The sequence below is a fragment of the Rhamphochromis longiceps genome, linkage group LG3 (genome assembly GCF_057381845.1).
Source record: "Rhamphochromis longiceps isolate RC_006_pf linkage group LG3, R_longiceps_female_GT1.1, whole genome shotgun sequence".
Taxonomy (NCBI): Eukaryota; Metazoa; Chordata; class Actinopteri; order Cichliformes; family Cichlidae; genus Rhamphochromis; species Rhamphochromis longiceps.
Genome location: NC_140559.1, coordinates 10523492 through 10541143, shown reverse-complemented (window position 1 = coordinate 10541143; position 17652 = coordinate 10523492). Strand labels below are relative to the sequence as shown.

General features: G+C 41.6%; 1 protein-coding gene across 1 annotated transcript; it reads right to left on the bottom strand.

Annotated features, from left to right (window-relative positions):
- Positions 1-1292: 1292 nt before the first annotated feature.
- Positions 1293-16163, bottom strand: LOC146672869 (uncharacterized). Its single transcript, XM_085401376.1, has 4 exons — positions 15945-16163; positions 14740-15823; positions 11244-12680; positions 1293-3083 (listed from the first exon to the last, which is right to left on the bottom strand). The coding sequence occupies exons 2-4, from the start codon at positions 15819-15821 to the stop codon at positions 1790-1792; spliced, it is 3813 nt and encodes a 1270-aa protein (XP_085257502.1). The 5' UTR covers positions 15822-15823; positions 15945-16163; the 3' UTR covers positions 1293-1789.
- Positions 16164-17652: the final 1489 nt, after the last annotated feature.

The window sequence follows — 17652 nt, the reverse complement described above, 5'->3', positions numbered from 1 at the left end:
TGTTCCTTTATTACTACCACTGAAGGCCACGCCCCTCTGGTCATGTGATCATGTGGTTTGTAGGAATGCTCCTCTTCCTCAGAGGATCCACCTGTGCTTCCTCTCCTCCACCTGTTACAGTGAGGGAACGTCCTCCATGATGGAGGAGCTGCTGGAAAGTGCTGAGAGTTTCCTCCAGAGTGAGACCTCTGACACAGTTCAGAGGATCTACGGCAGCAGAGACCATGAGACTAAAAGTCTCAAACACACAACAACAACATCACACTGACTCCAGTCTGACATCACCGATCAATAATCAAACAGATCAAACTGATTGATCAGCCATCACAACCACGACCACAACAACTGTGAAAATAGTTGGATGGACGTTGCTGCTCAGTCACAGCTGCCTGGTCAATGTTTTTCATTAGCAATTTAGCAAAGTTGATGATGGTGATGAGTGTCTGTGTGAGTGAAAGAGACAGATTTTGTGTTATAACCAGAGATGGGCAGTAACGCGTTACTGTAATCCGATTACTTTTTTCAAGTAACGAGTAAAGTAAGGGATTACTATCGCAAAAACGGTAATTAGATTACCGTTACTTTCCCGTAGGAACGCTGCGTTACTGCGTTACTAAAACCGTGATTTTTTGCGAGAATGTCTCATGACGTAAGCGAGTGCGACGTTCGTGACAACAGCTGTGTGCAGATCAACAGTGGATCACATATCGAGTGCAGAGAGAGTATGAGCGTGCAGCGTTTAAAGTGTGGAAGTACTGACCTTACTTTGAGTTTGATTCCGTAAAAAGTGACAAAAACATTAGTGTCCATCGTGCATGGGAAGAAAACTTCTTTTTACAGCGAAAAAACCCCTAAACTTCCGAGCAAGCACCGAGTAGCTACGACGTAATGGGAAACTCACAGAGAAACTCGCGGATTCTTCCACTGACCGCGGCACACCTGCACCAGGGTAAACCTCCGCCTATCCCACTCCTGCTTTACAGGTGAAAATAGAGCAACAGGACCGCTGAGTCTTTGACTTTATTTATGTTCTGCTGTGTTTTACTTGCATCTATTTGAAAGAGTGAGTGTAAACACAAAAAATATTTTATTTTATGTGCTGGAATGTGCAGAAAATAGGTTTAAATGTTAAACTAATTTATTCAAGTCAGAGAATGTTGCAGATAATTACATTTTTGCTTGATGCATAAAGTTAAAAGATTAAAACTAATAAAACAAGTTAAAAAGAGACTTTTCCATTTGATTACATTTTGTATGATGGATTATGTAGAAAAAGTAGAATTGGGCTGAAAGTTTAGTTACTGATTACTTTTTTAAAGTAACTTGACCAACACTGGTTATAACCTTCATGTTATGGAGGCACAGTGTGAGCACTCAGGTCGCATCAGAGCATCGGGCCGTATAGTGTGAGAACCTGCATCGTGACCTACAAACTTCTAACCTATGAACTTCTAACGAGATTCAGTCGTACAGTTTGAGACAGCTCAGACCTGCTCTGCACAATAACAATGTTTTATTTATGTAGTGATATTTGTTATATGCTGTTACATAAGTACAGGTATCTTTGTGAAATACAGGTATATTAATAAAGAAAAAGCAATAACTGAAAGGGGTTTTTTTATAAATGAGAATTTATATTTTTTAATAACTGGATAAAATATGAAAGTATACTTGATATTCCCTCGTGTCCACAACAACAACCACATGGTGTACATCTGAACATGTAGCATAAAGCAGTATCAGGGAAAAAAAGCAATCTACACAGCTGCCTGATGCTTCTTTACATGTTTCACTTATACCAGAGGGAGGGTCTCCCAATGTTTTTGCTAGCTGATGTTGTTTGACCAAGTTTGTACCTCTGTGATTCTTTGGTTCCTCCATCCTCTCTCCTCATCTCCTCCAGTTTCTGGACCTTCTCTGTGTCTCCTTCCTCCTTCATCTTCTCAATCAGGAAGTCCAAGTGCACAACAGTGGATGCTGAATCAGCTTTCAGAGCGATTTCCTCCAGTCTGACAGCATGCTGGTAGGAGTCACTTAGCCACTTTTCCTTTTCTGCTGTCAGCACTTTCATTTCCTTTTCAAGATTTTCCAAAAGACTCAATATTTTCTCAATTTCCATTTTATTTCTGTGATTTGTCTGCTTCAGAGCTTCTCGGATCTGTCTGATTTCTGTCTGTTTCAGTTCAGCCAGCTCGATTCTGTCTTCCAGGTTTTGGATGCAGGCTTTCAGTCTTATTCGTTCATTTAACACTTCGGCTGTTTTCACCAGTTTCTGAGGATTAGATTTTCCCAACAAATCTGTCAAATGATCCATGTTTGTCTGTGTAAGTTCCCATGAATTTCTAAAATTTGTGTTTTCCTCCATTCGCTCTTCAAGCTGGCAGTTATTAAACAGGAAGTGAGCAGGCTGACTGTCCTCATTTTTGGCACATTTAATGTTTGCAGCTTCAAGAGCTTGAAGAGGGTTTTCAGGTCTGCTTCCATCTGAGTGTGTGATCAGAGCTATGATGTTTTTCTCCACATCTTTTCCAAACAGAGACATCACTGAATCAAAGACGTACCTCAATGGCTCACTCAGTCGATTCACACTCGCCTTCATCACCAGACCCACTGCATGAACTTCATGGACTCCATCGTCTGATTGAAACAGGTCCAATAATCTGTGACTGATGGTGTCATCATGTTCGATCCCTCTGGTGTCTCCATATCCAGGAGTATTGATGATGGTCAGAGAGTAGGGAAGAGTTTCATCTTCAAAACCAAAGATCTCGTACACGATCACATCTGATGTCTGACTTCTTCTCTCCTCCTCTGCGATCATAAACCAGACTTCATCCTCCCACTTCACTCCCATGGTGTAGTTGAGCAGAGCGTTGATCAGAGTAGATTTTCCTGCTCCTGTTTCTCCCACCAGTAAGATGGTTCTGTTCGGCTTGTTTGGACGTTTTTCTCCAACAGTCATTCTTGTCAGAGTTCCAGTCTTCTGTTTCTTTGCTCTCAGCTGGTAGACAGCAGGAGGTCCTGACCTGATGAGAAAACTGTCTGAGATGATGTCTTCATGTGGTGATGAGATCAAACTGATCCTGCACAGAAAAGCATAGAAAGTCTTCAGTACACATGCAAACATTATGAACAGGTTCCTATTGTTTAACATTGAAAACTGAGCTGATGCTTTTCTGCTCAGAATCTAAGGTCACATAAAATTAAACCTTTTTTTATTTTGTCCAAATAGATTATTTTTTTTGTCTGCTCTACCAAAGCATTAGTGGTCACACTGCTACTTTTTAATTATACTTTTATTTTCCCTCAACCTTTGATTGGGTTGGCATGACATCATCTGGGTGAGCCACAGCTGTTGCTGCCCTGGATTCATACAGTTTTAATTTCATTTTTAGTTTTTATTGTAAGTATTAGAATATTGGGGTGATTTTCTATGCAGATTTAAACATCTGGCATCAAAGTAGAGAAAGTGAAACTTTATATTTATTTATTTTATTTTTATTTACCGTATTTTCTATACTATAAGGAGCAGTTAAAATCCTTTAATTTCTCAAAAATCATCAGTGCGCCTTATGTATGAATTCTGGTTGTGTTTACTGACCTTGAACCAATTTTATGTGGTACATGGCCCTCAAAAATCTGTCAAAAAGTGTTTAAGTACGACTTTGGTAAGGTACAAAGCTGCACTGCTTGATGGATTGTTGGAGCGTTACGGATACCGTTGTCAGGAGTGTCGCGGAGTAATCTGGGTCCTAAACTCCGTCTCTTCAGGTCCGAAAGTCAAACAAACACTGCAGCATCACTGAGAGTTAAAACTGTCTAAATTCTTTCATCTTTAATAAAATGATCAGCGTTGCTGCTTTACCAGGTGTAACAAATAAGTTTAACATCCAGGCATCCACGAAAACAGAATTTATTAAAGCTAACTGAGTTAGAAGCTAGCAAGAAGTTAGCTCACTAGTTTCCACCTAAACATGATATACGATGTTCTCACTGAGAGATTTCTGAAAACATTAAAACATAAAGCTCTGCTATTGTGACAGGTTGAAAGACTACTGAAAGTAAAAGGGTTATACAGTTAATACTAATTCATCTTAGTTGATATAAGGATAAAAATAATGTAAATACAGTAAAGAAATTGTTGACAAGTTTTTTCATGTTACACCAATGGTTCTCATTTTATTCAAGAGAGATGCCATCTGCACATCACTGATCGGCTAGTAAGCCTTTTCTGGGATTGATTGGTAGTGTCTCCATTCTGACAAGGGGGCTTTCGTGCGCTTTCCTCATTGCAATAAACAACTGCATGAGTGAAGCAAGTCAAAATGATGAAAAATCTCGTGATTCTTTTCCCCCTGTTTTCAGGTAAAAGTGTTTAAAAGTTGATAAATTTACAATCTGTACATTGTTAATATATTTAATAGGTAGCCCTTCTATGTCTTGTAAGCTTTAGAAGCATTATATTACAGTTGTTTTGTGCACATAGATACAAAACAACCTCAGTTGTTTGAGCCCCAGTGTTATACTGTATAATGTCCAATAAGCTAACGGCAGGAGAGGTAGAGTATTACTTCCTGTTCCTGTTCCAACACACAGTAGCTTATCTGCAGAGCAGTTTAACTAAAAACTTTTAGATAAGTCTGTGAAGGTTCTCAGTCATCCAGGTCATCATAGTCAAAGGAGTTTGCAAAGAAAAGCGTCTGGACTTCTTTAAGTTACTTGAAGACATTTCACCTCTCATCTGAGAAGCTTCTTCAGTTCTAAGGGTCAATGGTGAAGAGTCCCAGATTTAGAGAGTCCCAGTCCCTCCTGCACTTTCCTGCTCATTGTGTCAGATGTTTAGTTACTCCTCAGCCTCCTTTAGCAGTAATGATATCTGTAACAAATGTAGCATATTTGCAGCTCTGGAGGCCAGGATTACAGATATGGAGACTCGGCTTCGCACCCTTCATTCACCCGTAGCTAGCCAGGCCACTGTAGCTGGTGCAGCCGAAGATAGCGTAGGCCCCGCTAGCTGTTCCCAAGCAGCTGGGGAAAGAGGGCGGCTGGGTGACCGTGAGGAGGAAGCATAGTCCTAAACAGAAGCCCCAGGTACACCACCAACCCGTTCATGTGTCTTACCGTTTTTCCCCACTCGGCGACACACCCGCCGGGGGTCAAACTCTGGTAATTGGTGATTCTGTTCTCAGACATGTGACGCTAGAGACACCAGCAACCATAGTCAATTGTCTTCCAGGGGCCAGAGCAGGTGACATTGAATGAAATTTAAAACTGCTGGCTAAGGGTAAACGTAAATTCAGTAAAATTATAATTCACGTCGGCAGTAATGACACCCGGTTACGTCAATTGGAGGTCACTAAAATCAATATTGAATCGGTGTGTAACCCAATCAGACCCAATCAGGAGTGACATGTTTAGCCGCATGTTCTCCTTAAATTGCTGGCTGTCTGAGTGGTGTCCCAGAAACGATGTGGGCTTCTTGTTAGGAGAGACGGCATCCATCCCACTTTGGATGGAGCAGCTCTCATTTCTAGAAATATCGACAGACTTATTAACCCCCGAAAAAAAAAATGACTATGGAGAGTTGGGACCAGGAAGCAGAGTTGCAGTCTTACGGTGCATTCACACCAAACGCAATAGACGCGACCAACGCGAATTGGTCATACTTCAAAATGTCCTGTTACCTTATTTAGAGCCCCGCATTTTCCGACCGAGAGAAACCATACCATTGTTTTCGGCCGTGATGCACTGAGATCGGTGAGCACATGTTGTATGTCTAGTTAGTTCACGTCTGTTTCACATTTTATCGTTGAGAAACTGAATTAATGTCAATTGTTTGATTAATAATTGTCGCATATGCACTGACTTTACTTGGTTTAATGCATAGTTTGTGTAAGAGAGATGTTTTATTTTTGCAAATTTGAGTGTTTTAATTGCAAATTGATGTTGAATGTGATTTCAACAAAATCCTAAGTTGTGAATTATACCTAGAACAGCATACCGTACTTTCTGGACTATAAGCCGCTACTTTTTTCCTAGGTTTTGAGCCATGAGGCTTATACAAAGGTGCGGCTATTCTGTGGATTTTTCTTCCACCACTAGGGGGACTCTAACCAGAATTAGAATAAAAAACAAGATAGATGAAAAATCAATGCAAAGAAGAATACACTACTTTTTCTTTAGCAGACAGAACACGCACAACAAATTACCAACTGGTAATTATTTTCAATACCTCGCCCCTTCATCATGGAAACCACACGAAGAAGTTCGTATGATGCAAGTTTTAAGTTGAAGGCCATCGATCTTGCTATCCAGGAGGGAAACCGCGCTGCTGCACGCAAGCTTAGCGTCAATGAGTCTATGGTGAGATGTTAGAGGCGACAGCGGGAAGAGCTCATGCAATGCCAAAAGTCGAGAAAAGCTTTCAGAGGACATAAAAGCAGGTGGCCTGAACTTGAAAATGTCCTGGAGGAATGGGTGAACACACAGAGCAGGTGGCCGAGGTGTATCCACTGTACAGATCCGACTGAAAGCCAAAACAATCGCCCGCGAAGTGAATATTAAAGATTTCAAAGGTGGGCCGTCATGGTGTTTCAGATTTATGAAACGTAAAAACCTGTCCATCGGACCACTCTCTGTCAGCAACTCCCCCCTGACTATCAGGAAAAAGTTGAAAACTTCCACAAATTCGTTGAAAAAAAAGATACAAGAAAACTCCATCGGACCAGACGACATAATCAATATGGATGAAGTACCTTTAACATTTGATCTGCCTCTGACCAGGACCGTTAACAAGACAGGTGCATCATCCGTGTTGTTGAAAACAACAGGCCATGAGAGGACGCACTTCACCTGCGTTCTGGCATCCACGGCATCTGGACAAAAACTTCCACCAATGGTGATTTTTAAGCGCATAACTATGCCGAAAGAACAACTCCCGAAAAGCATAGTGGTCAAAGTTAACACCAAAGGGTGGATGATAGAAGGTCTAATGAAGGAATGGTTAACAGAGTGCTATGGGAAGCGCCCGGGAGGATTTTTTCACTGGAAAAAAGCACTGCTTGTTTTGGATAGCATGAGGGCCCACATCACAGATTCTGTGAAAGCAGCGATCAAGAAAACAAACTCCATTCCAGCTGTGATTCCTGGAGGTACAACAAAGTTTTTGCAGCCACTGGACATCAGTGTAAATCGGGCATTTAAAGCTGCACTACGGGTTGAGTGGGAGACTTGGATGACAAGCGGTGAAAAGTCATTCACAAAAACTGGCCGCATGCGAAAAGCATCCTTTTCTGATGTCTGTCAGTGGATCCTAACAGCGTGGAGTGCTGTGAAAGAATCCACCATCACCAATGGGTTCCGAAAGGCTGGACTGCTGCGCGAAGAGAGCGCCGCACCTTCAGAGCCAACTTCACCGGAGGATGACAGTGACACGGAGAGCGAGACTGATGGAGACAGATGTGATGAAGCGCTTCTGAGCCTGTTCAACTCCGACACTGAAGAAGACGACTTCATGGGTTTCAGCGAAGATGATTAAAGTGACTTGTGGTTTCAAATACAGGAAAAATGGAGGTAAATAAATAGCGGTTATTTTCTCTTGGTTCTGTTTTAATCAGCAAAGTTGCTGCCGTGTTAAAAGGCATTGTTCGGAAAGAATCTGTTCAGGTACATACATGTACATTTGCAGTACAAGATTGTTCTGTACATGCAGTAAATATCTATTTTTTAATCATAGATATCTGCGGCTTATAGCCGGGTGCGGCTTGTATATCTTTTTTTTTTTAAATTTTTTAAAAATAGAGCTGATGCGGCTTATATACAGGTGCGCTCTATTGTCCAGAAAGTACGGTAATTAATATTTGAATTGCTCTTCTGACCCTGTCTGTTGACAGGTCAGGGTTTTTTTTGTATGCTGAATTGTTCCTGAGGTGGATTCCTCCGGTGAAATAGATGGCGAGCCTTCCCACCTGGACTTAGACAGACTGAGATTCGCTTCTTTTCCACTTGATGATCTGCTGCACCTTGCGGTGTGGTAGGACTGTATCACTCACACTTTCACACACAGCTGGTTATACATGAGACCACTGACTGACGTTCTCTCACCCCTATTTTCTTTCAAACCCTGGGAATTTTTTGGACTTTACCCCTTGGACATTTTTTATTTGGGACTTTAAATAATGAGCTGTTGTGTAGAACAATTCTCCACATGTGAAAAGAGTGTGAGATTTTCATTTGAATGTACATTGGATTTGTGTAATCTGTTTCTATAAGAGTTAAGGAGTCAGGTTACTAGGGTGCACCCAAGCATTGAAACCCATACATTGAAACCCGAACATTGAAACCCAACACTGAAAACCAAAAGTAACACTTGGCCAAGTCATTGCTTAGTAGTTTATGTGTTTTACTCTTCTTTTAATTTTTGTAAGTTTCCTTTCTACCATTGTAAAGTGTCTGTAAAATCTTGTCTCTGTGTCTCATTTAAACACACCCCTGTGCTCCTATAGTCGAGCCTATTGGCCCATTGATGTATTCTTTTCAACAATTCCCCTTACTGTGTTACATTATTATTTAGCTTTTCCTTCTACCATGTGCCATTAAGCAGTACAGAATGTGAAACATTTATGTTCATTTTGATTGCAATAAACGACTGCATGAGAGAAGCAAGTCAAAATCACTCCCTGTTTTCAGGGGTGTAACACTATCACTTCCAGCATAAATGAAGACAGAAAACTAAACACTTTCTGTGACATTTGTAGGGTTACTGAAGTTAGGCTAGCTGGTACATAAATTTATGTGCTACGTGATCGCTAGCGACACAGCTATGTTAGCATAACATTAGCACAGTGGCGCTGGAGGATGAACGCTAACTTTTTTCCACTCGATAAAGGTTAAGGGGATGCTGTAAACGGACCAAACTTCAGTCAGGAGAACAACTGAGATAATCCATCCACAATATGAGGTTAGTCATTAATATACTGCAACAACATGGGAATAGAGCAGCTGCCAGAGAATTCAACATTAATGGATCAATGGTACAGAAGTGGAGGAAGCAAGAAGAATGAGTTGAGGGAAGTTTGACTTATCGGACCGTTTTGTTTTGCTTACTGCACCTTATAATCTGGTGTGCCTTATGGTCCAAAAAATACGGTATTTATATTTTACATTTATGTTTATAATTGGACTCTATATAAAATTATTTTAAATATCTTTCCATTAACTAAAATAGTCCATGACTGAACAATAACCTCCAGCTGTAACCCTCTGTCTTTAGTGAAGGGGCTGGGATAAGAGCAGCACCTCCAAGTCTGAGGCCATGGTTCCCAGCTGGAAAAGTTTGAAGTGCCCATCAAAGTTTGGGGATGAGATGCTGGACTAAAGATTTTTTGCACATCATTGTAGTTTTACCTCAGTATAAGACGTTTTGTGTAATTCTCCATCCTTTAAACCAGATGTCAATTTCTCTATATTGTATTTGTTTTCATGTTCTCACACAAAACACTGATTGATTTCAGTTTCTTTATGATAAAAGACACATTTCCATAGCTAACATTCAAATCCAGCCATGAGAATCAGTTTTTTTTCTCCTCCTCTTCATCGATTACAGAAATGTAGTTTATTATGACTGTGTCACGCTGAGCAGAGAAACTGTTTGAACACTAAGAGTGAAATAAACCCACACCTGGATGGGGGAAAAGGCACGGTCAGGATCCTGTTTCTTGACTTTTCCAGTGCCTTTAATACCATCCGGCCCTGTATGCTTCAGGAAAAACTGAACAGGATGGAGGTGGACCCCTGCCTGGTGGCTTGGATCTCCGACTACCTCACCGACAGACCACAGTACGTCAGGCTGAAGGACATCACGTCTGACACAGTGGTCAGCAGCACAGGAGCACCACAGGGAACTGTGCTGTCCCCTCTTCTCTTCACCCTGTACACCTCTGACTTCTGCTACAACTCTGAATTATGCCACATTCAGAAGTTTGCAGATGACACGGCCATCATGGGGTGTATCTGGGATGATCAGGAAGAGGAGTACAGAAGTCTGGTGAGGAACTTTGTCGCATGGAGTCACACAAACCACCTGCAACTCAACACCTCAAAGACTAAGGAACTGGTTGTGGACTTCGGGAGGTCCAGAGCAGGTCCACTGCCGGTTCAGATAGAGGGGGAGGAGGTGGAGGTGGTCAACAAGTACAAGTACCTCGGGCTGTGGGTGGACAATAAACTGGACTGGTCATGCAACACAGAGCACCTGTATAAAAAAGCCCAAAGCCGACTGTACTTCCTCAGGAGGCTGAGGTCTTTTAACATCTGCAGGAAGCTCCTGAGGATGTTTTACCAGTCGGTGGTTGCTGGAGTACTTTTCTATGCTGTGGTGTGCTGGGGGAGCAGCACAGCAAAGAGGGACTCATCCAGGCTGGAGAAACTGATCAGGAAGGCTAGCTCTGTGGTCGGCATGAAGCTGGACACTCTGGTGACAGTGGCAGAGAAAAGGACACTAAAGAAACTGCTGGACATTATGAACAATGCTGGGCATCCTCTGCACACGGCCATTAACAACCAGAAGAGTCTGTTCAGTGACAGGTTGCTTCTCCCCAAGACAAGAACTAACAGACTTAAAAACTCCTTTGTCCCACACGCCATCAGACTGTTTAACTCCTCTCTGGAGGGGAGAGGGAGGGGAAACAGGAGGACAAAGGAGGGGGGGACAACTAAGCTGTAGTGCCTCTGCACCTCACTGTACAATACCTTGTGCAATACTTTTGTAAATAGTCAACAGTGCAATAGACTCAATACTTGAAATGTGCAATTCACTTGTATTTTTATTTTTTATTCCTATTTATTCTATTTATCCCCTTTGTATATTTTATTTATATTTGTCTCATATATATATATATATATATATATATATATATGTGTGTATGTATGTATGTATGTATGTATGTATGTATGTATGTATGTATGTGTGTGTGTGTGTATATATATATATATATATAACAATTCTGTAACTGTAACTTCGGTCGTTGCTGTGCTTTTTGGAAGTCGAATTTCCCAGAGGAACCCACCCGAGGGATTAATAAAGTTCTATCTTATCTTATCTTAAACCCAGGATAAACTATCACTGATGTGTTTCAGCAGTGATATTGATCTGTACACTTTTCTATGATAATTAAACACCTAGTTTATACTTAGTAATTATAAACTCCAGTCACTGTTCTGTGAGTGCTGTAAGTTTTACATACCTCAGAGCTCCTCTAATTCCTTCATCCTCTCTCCTTCTCATCTCCTCCAGTTTCTGGACATTGTCTGTGTCTCCTCTCTCCTTCATCTTCTCAATCAGGAAGTCCAAGTGGACAATAGTGGACGCTGAATCAGCTTTCAGAGCGATCTGCTCCAGTCTGACTACATGCTGGTAGGACTCATCCAGGAACTGGGACTTCTCTGCTGTCAGCAGTTTCATTTCCTTTTCAAGAAAATCAACGTCCTTCTTTTTTGTTCGTGTTTTGTTCTTCTGACCGCTCCTTATCCTGGTCACATATCTCCACTTTTCTTTCACATGCACTGATGCAGGACACTTGTTGGTGCATGACGTGCAGAGACCATCTCTAAAGACCTCACAGTGATTTAAGGGCACCGTGCATCCAGGATAGTGACAGTTCTCCTCACAGACTGTACAGCTGACAGCTGCTTTAACCCCCGGCCCACACGTCTCTGCTCTGATAGGTTCTTTATGTTTAAAAACAACACATGGAGTGACCACTTCATTCTTCTGCAGAGCTTCCCGAGTCTGTTTCACCTCTCTCTGTTTAACTTCAGTGAATCTGATTCTTTCTTGCAGGTTTTGGATGCAGGCTGTCAGTCTGATTCTTTCCTTTAACACTTCAGGGGTCACTTCTGGCTGCAGAGGTGTACTTTCTTTCAGGAAAGCTGTGAACCCTCTCACTCCTCTCTCTGAGCTTTCAAAGTTTAGTTTCAGGTATTTTTCTGCCTCGTCTTCAAGCTGGCAGTTATTAAACAAGAAGTAAACTGGCTGATTCTTCTTATTTTTGGCACATTTAATTTTTGCATCTTCAAGAGCTTGAAGAGGGTTTTCAGGCCTGCTTCCATCTGAGTGTGTGATCAGAGCTATGATGTTTTGCTCCACATCTTTTCCAAACAGAGACATCACTGAATCAAAGACGTACATCAGTCGATCACTCAGTCGATTCTCTGTTGCCTTCATCACCAGACCCACTGCATGAACTTCATGGACTCCATCCAGCAAGTTCAATAATCTGTGACTGAAGATGCCACCGTGTTCAATGTCTCCATATCCAGGAGTATCGATGATGGTCAGAGAGTAGGGCAGAGTTTCATCTTCAAACCCAAAGATCTCGTACACCATCACATCTGATGTCTGACTTTTCTTCTCCTCCTCTACAATCGTAAACCAGACTTCATCCTCCCACTTCACTCCCATGGTGTAGTTGAGCAGAGCGTTGATCAGAGTAGATTTTCCTGCTCCTGTTTCTCCCACAAGTAAGATGGTTCTGTTTGGCTTGTCTTGTCTTTTTTCTCCAACAGTCATTCTTGTTCCAAACTTCTGTTTCTTTGCTCTCAGCTGGTAGACAGCAGGAGGTCCTGAACTGATCAGATCACTTCTGGAGATGATGTCCTTGTATTTTGAGACGTTACTCGTCCTGCACCAAAGCAGAGTTTCAATCAGAGGGCAGAGTGAATGCAGAAGTCTTTATGAGTACTGCTGTCTGTGATTATCATGTTATCTGTACTGATGCAGCTGCTGTACAGCTCAGACTTTACTTTTACAAACACTATGACGTTTAAATGAGATAAAACCTGAAGACACAAACATGTATGGTGACAAAACTCAACATTTATGTGATCAAAATACAGAAATCAGATGAAGCCAGACGTCTTACTAAGTTTAATAATAATAATAATAATAATGTATATAATTCATGTGAGAAGGAATATAAAATGAACAGGTATATCACAGGGAAGCTTCAATAATAAAATTGAATAAAATACGAAAACATGGTTGACCTTCAAATAAACAAACAGATAAAAAAAATAAATCAAAACTCCTCTGCGTCTGTTAGGAATCAATCAATAAATAATCAATTTAAGGTCACAGGAACTGAGTTAGAGATCAGTCATCTTCTACTCTCAAAAAGAAACTGATATTCAAATATGGATTTATCACCCGTAGATTGATTCTGTTCATCTGGACAGAAACGTTTCGTCACTCGTCCAAGTGACTTCTTCAGTCTCAGCTGACTGAAGCTTTCCCCAAATCTTATAAACAGTACATTTGCATAATGACTGAAACCAGCACTGCTGAAGAAACAATGGGCTGGGAGGTCAGTTTATGATTGTCATGACCATTGATTATTGTCCACGAGTACCATTCACAGAAAGTTGGGCAATTACAGCAGGTCTAACTCAGGCAAGCTGAAAGCCTGTGTAAAAATTATTTGAGAGTGACTTTGAGCGTGTGTGTGTGAATGAGACAGCACACAGGAGATCTCTGAATGTGCAACATTTAAAGTGTGTGATTTAGTAAAAAAGGGGCCTTTATTGAACGTATTGAGTTTTAAAGAGAAAAGTATTTGGATTAAAAGGACTCATGTTAATGTGCTAATGAAATGTGAGCTGAATAACCTTTGCCTTAGAGATGGAGAGGATAATAAGGACGGGCTAAAGGTCAGTAAATCTTATTTAAACACCTGATTGTTTGACTAGATATAAGAGAGAGGGAGGTGCGGGGAGTTGAAAGTTAAAAAGTAAACTGGGATGTCTGGAGGCATTCTGGGTCAGTCTCCAGTGTCCTGCGAGAAGGGCAGTTCAAAGGATTCCAGGAGTTCACTGTTGGAAATTTCAGCAGCAGCACCGGAAATCGTCCATGTTGGACTTGGATTTGACTCTATTCCTCCTCCTCATCATGATTTTAATTGATGTGTTGGATTATAATTCTGAGAAGGATTTGGACTTCCAAAAGCATCCTCGGGCAAGATGCTGAACCGCAGGTTGCTCTTCGATGTTACAATCAGAGTGAGCTCTTAGGTAGCAAAAACAACAAAGCTTAAATGGGTGAAAGAGGAACGTTGTATAAAGCACTTAGAGTGGTCAAGTAGTAAAGCGCTGTATAAGAACCAGTCCATAAACCTGACCACCCTCTGCACTATTTAATAACCAGCCAGCGGAGCTCCTTCTCTAACAGACAAACACAAGAATTCTCTACAGTCCCTTTATTATGTAATACCTCTTTATGGTGAAAGGACTGAAAGCACTTTTCTACTCTCCCGGAGTACTCAAAGTGCTCTATACAACATGCCACATTCACCCAATCACAGCCATTCTCACAAGCACTGTCTTAGAGCTTCCTACACATCTTACTCTGATGGATGCATCGGAGTACAATTTGAGGTTTGTATCTTGCCCAAGGATACTAGACATGCAGACTAGAGGAGCCAGGGATTGAACCACTAACCTTCTGATCAGTAGATGACCTGCTTTACCTCCTGAGCTACAGCCACCCCATGTATAATACTTATAAAGTTTACTACTGATTTTTCAGATATGAGATAAACTATTCTTTATTTTTATGAAATAAACAAAAGTTCATGTACAAAAAGGGGTGTCGAGATGAAGGGACTGACTGATTTTGATTGCGTGACCTCACTGTGTTTCGAGGAGAACCCGTATCTGGATCAAGTCATCAAAACATTCAGATCATACCTCTGTTGTTTCCCACATCTGAAGTTGATATTACACAGCATGCTGACTTCTTCTCTGACTTTTGTCTCCAGCTGATCCAGGGTCTCCTGAATCATAAACTGGTCACTGGTTACAGTCACAGCAGACCAGTCCTGCAGCTGGGGCTTATTGTAGGTAAGAGGGAGGACGTTCTCCAGGAAGCTGAAGGGGTCTCTGATGAGCGAAGCTTCATGAAACTGCAGCTTCTTCTTCTTCATGTGTGTAATCTCTGCCTGCAGCTCATCAATAAAGCTTTCTGCCTCCGTCTCATTTATTTCCTGCTTCGTCTCGATCGCCTCAGACAGTCTGGTGAACTCTGTCTTTATGTGCTGCACCAAAGCGGTCATCACCTTCCTGCTGTACGATAACGCCTCCTCAGCTTTACTTCTGCTGGTCTTCACTGACTGTTGAAGCTCCTGGATTTTCTGCTCACGCTCCTGGATCATCTGATCCATGCTGTTATTTTCTAATCTCAGCTGGGATTTCCTCATTTCAGCCTCGTCCTCCAGACTCACTGTTTCATGTGTTTTATGGTCACTGCATTTACAGGACTGACAAAGAAACATTTGATCCAGTCTGCAGATCAGCTCCAAAGGCTCACCGTGATCCCGACATATTCTGCTCTCCAGGTCCTGAACTGGATCGATCAGCTTGTGTTTCTTCAAAGCTGAAATCCTCTGATGAGGCTCCAGATGTGTTTGACAGTAGGACACTAAACACATTAAACAGGACTTCTGGGCGCTGACCTTGGACCCTGCACAGATGCTGCAGAGCACGTCTTCATGTCCTGCTCGTTCAGCTGAACTCAACAACATTTCTTGAGCAGATTTTTTAACCTTTTCTGCCATTTCATCAATGACAGGGTTAACCCGAAGCAACGGCCTGGTGTAAAACATCTCTTTGCACAGTGGACATTGGAGTACAGACAGGGTGCTCCAGTACTCTGTGATACAGTTCATACAGAAGTTGTGTCCACAGGGAATCGACACAGGTTTAGTGAACACACTCAGACAGACGGGACAAAGAAGACTGTCCTCAGACACCAGAGCCAACGCCGCAGCCATGACTGCAACATACAAGCAGAGCTAATATTAGCAGTGTAAAGTTACTATAATCCTCATTTATCATTATCAGAGTTCAATATACAAAAAAGCAAAAATGAAACTGAAAAGAAAATGCAACTGTACCTTCTCTATGAAGACTGAGCGGTGTAAATCAAAGAAACAGGCTCTTCTTCTTTTTAGTTTCTACTGACACACTGACCACCTCGTCTCCTCCCACTTCCTCATTTGAGTAGAACGAATGAACTCTTTAGAAAACAGACCATGAAACCCTCACAGGTTAAAAAGGTTCACTGGGAAGCTGATGAGCAACTACAGCAGCTCAGAATGAACTCCTGGATTCAAACCTCCACCTTCAAGAAAAACAAAGTGGATAGAAGTTTGAACGTGCTCAGAGGAACGAGTTAAGACGAATGAACAATGGGGAGTTCTGACTCCGCCCACTGAGACTTGCAGTTTGTTCCTGCATCTGTGATCTTTATCTCTGGCTCTGGGCCCAGGAACAGAAGTGAGTACACTTCTGTACTGATATCAGCTACATGTCAAATCCTTCACAACATCACAGTAATTTCATCATCACTGAGTTCACAGCTTGAGGCTTTTTTTCTCATGAACATTCAAGAACAGCTTAACACGGCCTATATTGAAAAGAAAAGTAGAAACACAAAATGAAACTAAACTGGGTACTCCTGTGTCAGCCTGATATCATGAGCACAGTCCAAAATAAACACTAGACACTCATACTGAAATTCAGGGCTTTGTCTGCATTAGTGAGTCACATGAAAAATAATTAAGAGAAAAATTAAAACGTCAGACTGTGACATGATGGAAAATCTGACCAAATAAAAGCAGCTGCATCAGAAATCAGAGTCGTGGTGATATTTTAACATGAATCCACACACAGCAGGGATCCAGACCGTCCAGGGGCTGTCAGTGAAAATGAACGTCCCTCAGAGTGAAGGACAGTGTCCACGAAATAAAAACGTTGTTTGCTCTTTAGGACAAAAATGCAGACTGAAACGTTCCTAAAGAAGTCTGATGAATAACTGGAGCAAACTGGAGTCCAAATTTGTTTGTCTTAGAAAAGTTCCAGCATAATAGCATAATAGAATTGAACCTGTCTGAGAGTGTCACATGCAGAATCCTGACAGTGAAGCAGGGTGTGATGATTTGGGACTGCATGAGTCTGAGAGATGGAACCATGCATTCGTGCAAAAAACCCAAAAAACATGTGACAGGGTGAATCTCAGCCTGAGGCTGCCTGGCAGAGGAGGAATATTCCAACTAAAGCTAAAAACTAAACTGGAAATCAGGAAACACTGCAACTGTTCAGTTTATATGACATGTTCTGTGATTAAGACCCTTTTTGAAAGTGGTCGGGGTGTTGAACTGCATAAGAAGGGTCTCTCACAGTGCGACATCTTTGCTGAGGTGGGACGCAGTAAGACGGTCATCTGAAATTTCTTAAATGATCCTGAGAGTTGTGGAACAAAAAAGCCAAGTGGAAAACCCAAGAAAAAAGTCACCAGCTCTGAGCTGGAGGATCCAGTTAGATCTCCATCAAGACACTGGACGATCCTTGACCCAACAACTTAAGGCCATTACTGTTGCTGACTGCAGCTCCATACCCATCAGACAGCACCTGAGACTGTATGTATGTATTGGTTTGAAAATGATCGTCACTAAATTGAAATTGAATTTTATATGTTGAAAATCAATTCATTTTCTTTGAAACTGTATTTTATCCTCTACAAAAGGATTTTAACAACAATTTAGTTTCAGTTTTAGAATTCAACTTCTGTTCCAAAATTCAGTTTTTTGGGACTCACATCCG